The 6,369-nt window shown below is 62.8% G+C and overlaps 1 protein-coding gene across 2 annotated transcripts; it reads right to left on the bottom strand.

The window, feature by feature from the left end:
* Positions 1-351: 351 nt before the first annotated feature.
* ABHD11 (abhydrolase domain containing 11) lies at positions 352-6,008 on the bottom strand. Of its 2 annotated transcripts, none has more exons than XM_084650870.1 (6): positions 5,857-6,008; positions 3,795-3,930; positions 3,526-3,699; positions 2,272-2,442; positions 1,768-1,949; positions 352-1,549 (listed from the first exon to the last, which is right to left on the bottom strand). In XM_084650870.1, the coding sequence occupies exons 1-6, from the start codon at positions 5,985-5,987 to the stop codon at positions 1,411-1,413; spliced, it is 933 nt and encodes a 310-aa protein (XP_084506996.1). In that variant the 5' UTR covers positions 5,988-6,008; the 3' UTR covers positions 352-1,410. The 2 variants fall into 2 exon arrangements, with proteins under 2 accessions (XP_084506996.1, XP_084506997.1); XM_084650871.1 differs by lacking the exon at positions 5,857-6,008 and adding an exon at positions 4,380-4,479.
* Between the last annotated feature and the right edge of the window lie 361 nt (positions 6,009-6,369).

Genomic DNA, 6,369 nt, shown 5'->3' on the forward strand with positions numbered 1-6,369 from the left:
GAGTTGGGGGTTCCGGGGGCCTGTCAGGGGCCAGGGGTGTGGATAGGGGTTGGGACAGTCAGGGGACAGGGAGGTTGGATATGGGGTGGGGGCGGATGGTTGGGGAGGGGGGTCCCGGGAGGGGGCAGTCAGGGGACAAGGAGCAGGGGGTGGTTGGATGGGTCAGGGGTTCTGAGGGGGGCTGTCAGGGGGTGGGAAGTGGGAGGGGGCGTATAAGGGGCAGGGGCCAGGCTGTTTGCAGAGGCACAGCCTTCACTACCCGGCCCTCCATACCGTTCCGCAACCCCGATATGGCCCTCGGGCCAAAAAGTTTGCCCACCCCTGTCCTAATCCCTAATGATCAGAGACCAGTTAAGCCTCAAAGCAGGAGGGTTTAATTTCCCTTCCCAAACTCTTCTTTTAACAATAATTGTTGAGTCTGGAAGTTTTTGTCATCCAGCTAAATGCCCAGTCCTTATTTGAGTCTTGATAAGCACGTGGCCTCAATGATGTCCCGTGGAAGTGAGTTCCACAGTCTTATGTGTTGGGTGAAAAGGTATTTCCTTTGATCTGATCTGAGTTTCCTGACTTTTAATTTCATTGATGTCCCCTGATTCTTGTGTTGTGAGGCAAGGAGACACTCTGGACTCTCATTCTGCTAAGGCTGAGAGAACATGATGCCCAATTCACTGCTGCCCCACTCCCCTTGTCTTCCCTCTGGGAGAAGGCCTGTAGGTTTAGATGCCTCTGTGCTGATTTGGCTTTATTTTAAATACTGTACAGAGTCCCAGGAAGTTATACACAAAGGCAGTGCAAAAGTAGGCAGAGCTCTGGTTACAGCCTCTGGTGGAGGATGGGAACCTCCAGCAAGGTTGGGGTTGCACGCTGGAATCTGGACAGATTGGACTCTGATCCCCCACCCTAGAGCTCAGAGTCCCTGAGAAACGGACCAGTGAAGGGTCTGTGTGTGCCTGGAGGCAGCTGGGGAAGGGGGCTGGGAATGGGAATAACCTCAAGACCCCAAAGAAAGGATTCAAATAAGAGGGAAGAACAGGGCCAGGGAGCCCCTGGGCCACTGCCCCAACACATTGCGGATGCAAACAGACGGGCATGATAGCCTGTGGGGAGCCTCAACTCCAGATCTGCCCTGGCCCGCTGAAACAAGCATTGAGGCCAAATCATCTCCAGCTGCATGGGGTGAAGAGAGATCCTAGCCCTGGCAGCGCAGCCCTGCCTCACTCTCCGCTCTAGCCTGCCACACAGATGGATGGGTCAGGTGCCGAGCCTTCCATCCCAGTGGCCCTGCTTGTGGACAGGGGCCACACTTCAGAACTGATCTGTCCCCAAAAGGATCCCCATGTCCTTCGTGTGGTGATCCAGGAGTAGGCAGCCCTGTGAATCACGCTGTCTCGGCCTGCACAGGAAGGAGCTCTATGGCAGCAGCAGAAAGTTGCAGATGGCAGTGATGAACTCTTGGGATTTATCTGCATGGACCCAGTGGCCAGCACCTGGGATATACTGGATCTCTGCCTCGGGAAAGAGCCGCTCGATCTCTGGGTAGTCCTCAGAGCTGCAGGGGGAAAGAACGTATTGGAGAGCTGGGGCATGGGGCTCACGCTGGGATCCCCCCGCAACACGGTCAGTCCAGGGCTCACGCTGGAATCCGGCCATATACACGCCTATCCATTTCAGGGAGCCCAGGGCTCACTCCACCCCTCAGTACCTGTGGCAACAGAGTGAGAGGGAACAAGCTGTGGGTCTCAGGGCCACAAGAGTCCCAGGACTCACCTGACATAGGGGGAGTCAGATCCTGCTAGAAAGAGTGTGGGTCCTGGGTAAGGCGCGTGGAACACAGGGAAGCCCATGATATTGGCCATATGGTGGGAAATGGCCTCCAGGTTCACCCGCCACACGTAACGGCCCTCGGCCTCCACCAGGTTGGTCAGCAGGAACTGCCTTACCGCCGACACCTGCAGCAAGGATAAAGCATGTCCATTTGTCACAGCGCATACACACATGCCAGCCAGGGACGCCCCAGGACGCTCCATCACACACCCGCACTAGCAAACTGTCACGCCAGATGTCATGTGTCTGCTCCAGCACCCCCTTCCTACCACAACAGATGTGCTGGCCACGGTGCCAACTCCCAGTGCGGGCCCTGTTGAGGTTCAGACAGGCATTAGGGCCAGGACTAAGGGCATGGGGATGGAAAAGCACCGGCTGGGGCTGGCGACTCTGGGGCAGCATGCTCCCACTCTGGGAGAGGGGAGGGCTCCTTGTGGGCTACCCTACCTGGACGGCTGGACGTAGCTGATCCTCCGCCAGCCGGCGTGCTGTGGAGCGGGGGATTCCACTCGGGATGCTCACTTTCCTCATGGCAGAGATGTAGGCCAGGAAATCTGTCACAGCCACACTCTCTGTGGGACTGATGTCTACAGACACCAGGCGCTCCACGAGATCTGGCTGGGGACAAAAGCGAGTGTAGGGATCTCACTCCAGCAGAAACCCTGCTCAGGGCCACAAGCATCCCAAGGAATGGTCAGAGGGCCCCACATACAGATGCATCCCCAAGAAAGGCTAGCTCTGGGGAGGAGCTCCTACCCAAGGGCCTTCCAGTCTGACCTGTCTGTCATTCCCCAGCGAAGATTCCAGAACACACAATAGAGCGGACAGCAAAGGCAAAACAGGGCGTTCATATCCAGTTTATGTTTCCCTGGCACCCTGCCAAGTGAATGCTCCCAAGCCCTTTATAGACTGTACAGCAGGGAGCTGTCAGCTTGCCCTGAAATGCAGCCACCTCTGGGGTGGAACATGACACAATAACTCTGACTGTGAGAACGTAGATTAACTCCCCGGATGAAATGGCAGGGAGTCACAGGAGACAGAACCCAGCAACCTGACTTATGACAGCAGGTGTTGGAATATGTGAGGGAATCTTTAAGTGCACAGGCAATGAATTCCTCATTGGAGAGAGAGCATCTGTAGGTGCACAGCAGTCCTAGGACTATGCTGGGAAGTTGCTTCTATGAACAGAAAGAGAGAAGAGCCCCTGGTACCGAACTGCCATTCCATTTCCTGCAGCACTGTGTGCTACCTGGGGTCTACCATGAGAAGTGGTCAGGCGGATCCCACTCAGGTTAGGTGTGAGAAGATCCTAGCTCCCCCTGAATGGATCCCTCCTTAAGGCAAGATCCATTAGCTTCATGCGAGCAGCACTCTGAAGCAATCATACAGAGGGAGGCTGTCTCAGTGAGCTGTGCTGACTGTGAGCTGAGTGCACAGGCCAGGCCACTGTGCCAGGGGCTCAGAGAAAGGAACAAGCCCCTCCACCTTGCCTTCATTCAGCCTTGCCAAGACAGAACAGGCTGGGCTCTTATTCTTCACAGAAGAACAACTATGACACCACCCAGAGTGCCCTCCTGCACCCCCAGGGAAGGGGGTTTGGGCTCCTCGACAGGCCCTGTGGTGGGGGAAGGGCAAACAGCAGCAATTGCCCCAAACCCTACATCCCGCTGGTTGTTCCCTGGCAGCCACACATGCAGGTACCTGCTGCAGTGCCAGTGTCATGGCGGTTTTGCCGCCCATGCTGTGGCCAACCAAGATGCACTTGGGGAGGCGCAGCTGACGCAGCAGGCGCTGCACATCCAGGCTCATGGCCTCGTAGCTCATGGTGGGGCTGTGCGGGCTCTCGCCGTGGTTCCGCGCATCCACTGTCAGCACCTGGCAGGGAAGAGAAGCCACTGCAAGCTGGGCAGGGCAGGCCCAGCGCTCGGGCCCTTGGCTGCCCCCGGCCCTGCCCTGCCCCTCACGCTCACCTTGCGGCCACTCCGCTGCACTAGGGCCCGAGCGATGGCACGGAAATTGCCCTTGCTACCCAGCAGGCCATGCAGGAAGACAAGTGGGGGCTGCGGTGCAGGCCCATCAAACACCATGTAGGAGAGGGGCAGTGGCCTGCAAAACATGGGCACAAAGCTGGGCTGGGAGCAGGACACTGCTGGGCTAAACACAAGACAGAGGCCAGGAGCAGGACACGGGCTGGGCAGGCTGGACCAGGGACATAGGATTACCATATGTCCGGGTTTTCCCAGACATGACCTCTTTTTTGGTAGTCTGCCCTCAGCCTGGGTGGATTTTTCAAAGAAGAAGAAATATCTGGGATTTTTCCTTATGGAGCAATTGTTGCAGCTCAGAAAGAGTCATCTCCATGCCCCAGCTGGTCCCTCCCCTGCACCGCAGCTGACAGGTCCTGCCTGCCCCAGTCCGGCCAGCCAGGTAATCAGAGCTGCCAAGTGCCTCTCCACAGGGATGCCTGCCTGCCCCTCCACGACCTCAGACCCTGGCTGGGAGGGTGACAGAGACAGGCCCTGGCTCCCCACCCAGCAGAGAAGAAAAAGACTCACAGGGAGGTGCTCACTGACAGGCTGGTGCCGCATCCCTGCCACCGTGACAGGGAGCGCCACACTGTCCCGCACCTCGAGTGTGAGGCCACAGGTCCCCCCTCCAGCACCCCCGGAAATACCCCCTCGGCACCCCCCCCGGTCCCCCCTCCAGCACCCCCTGAAATACCCCCTCGGCACCCCCCCAGGTCCCCCCTCCAGCACCCCCTGAAATACTCCCTCGGCACCCCCCCGGTCACCCATCCAGCACCCCCTGAAATACCCCCTCGGCACCCCCCCCGGTCACCCCTCCAGCACCCCCTGAAATACCCCCTCGGCACCCCCCCCAGGTCCCCCCTCCAGCACCCCCTGAAATACCCCCTCGGCACCCCCCCCAGGTCCCCCTTCCAGCACCCCCTGAAATACCCCCTCGGCACCCCCCCGGTCACCCCTCCAGCACCCCCTGAAATACCCCCTCGGCACCCCCCCCAGGTTCCCCCTCCAGCACCCCCTGAAATACCCCCTCGGCACCCCCTCCAGCACCCCCTGAAATACCCCCTCGGCACCCCCCAGGTCACCCCTCCAGCACCCCCTGAAATACCCCCTCGGCACCCCCCAGGTCCCCCCTCCAGCACCCCCTGAAATACCCCCTCGGCACCCCCCCCAGGTCCCCCCTCCAGCACCCCCTGAAATACCCCCTCGGCACCCCCCCAGGTCCCCCCTCCAGCACCCCCTGAAATACCCCCTCGGCACCCCCCCGGTCCCCCCTCCAGCACCCCCTGAAATACCCCCTCGGCACCCCCCCGGTCCCCCCTCCAGCACCCCCTGAAATACCCCCTCGGCACCCCCCCCCAGGTCCCCCCTCCAGCACCCCCTGAAATACCCCCTCGGCACCCCCCCAGGTCCCCCCTCCAGCACCCCCTGAAATACCCCCTCGGCACCCCCCCAGGTCCCCCCTCCAGCACCCCCTGAAATACCCCCTCGGCACCCCCCCCGGTCACCCCTTCAGCACCCCCTGAAATACCCCCTCGGCACCCCCCCAGGTCCCCCCTCCAACACCCCCTGAAATACCCCCTCGGCACCCCCCCCAGTCACCCCTCCAGCACCCCCTGAAATACCCCCTCGGCACCCCCCCCGGTCACCCCTCCAGCACCCCCTGAAATACCCCCTCGGCACCCCCCCCGGTCCCCCCTCCAGCACCCCCTGAAATACCCCCTCGGCACCCCCCCCGGTCACCCCTCCAGCACCCCCTGAAATACCCCCTCGGCACCCCCCCCGGTCACCCCTCCAGCACCCCCTGAAATACCCCCTCGGCACCCCCCCCAGGTCCCCCCTCCAGCACCCCCTGAAATACCCCCTCGGCACCCCCCCGGCAGTGACTCCCCGGCCCCCTCTATTTGGGCACTTGACGTGTCGGAGCCCGGGGCAGGCGGCCGGGCGCTGGGCGGGGGGGCGGTCCGGGGGGGCGGGGGAGGCATTGTGGGCGGGGCGGACCGCTTACGTCACCGAAGTGCGCCCGGGCGCGCCGGCGCGGGGGGAGGCGGCCGCGGCGCGGTCGGGCGCCCAGGGCCCTGCCGGCAGCTGCGGGGCCCGGACGAAGCCGAGCCGGGGCCGGCCGAGCCGGCGGAGCATCCTGGGGCGAGGCGGCGCGCGGCGGCCACCGAGGGGGCTCACGGGGCTCACGGGGGGCGGGCCTTCCCCGGGCCCCGCCCCTCACGCTGAGGCCCCAGCCACTGGCCGCCAGAGAGTCGCCCCGCCCGGCCCCGCCCACCGCGGGAGGGGTCATGACCTCGGCTGCCACGCGCCGGCCCCAGCGGGGTGGGGTCGAGACGGGCCCTCGGGGAGCGTTGCGAGTGCGCGCTCCCGGCCGGTATCGGTCACGTGAGGCGGTTTGCCCGGGGCGCGGCCGCACTGGGCTCCCTTTGTTCTCCTGAGCGGCAGCCCCCCCCCCCGCCCCGCTTCCCCGCGGGGGCCGGGCCCGGGGTGCGGGCGGCAGCCCCCCCCCCTCGCCCCG

Source organism: Lepidochelys olivacea, assembly GCF_965140295.1.
Source record: "Lepidochelys olivacea isolate rLepOli2 genome assembly, chromosome: 17".
In the NCBI taxonomy this organism is placed as follows: domain Eukaryota; kingdom Metazoa; phylum Chordata; order Testudines; family Cheloniidae; genus Lepidochelys; species Lepidochelys olivacea.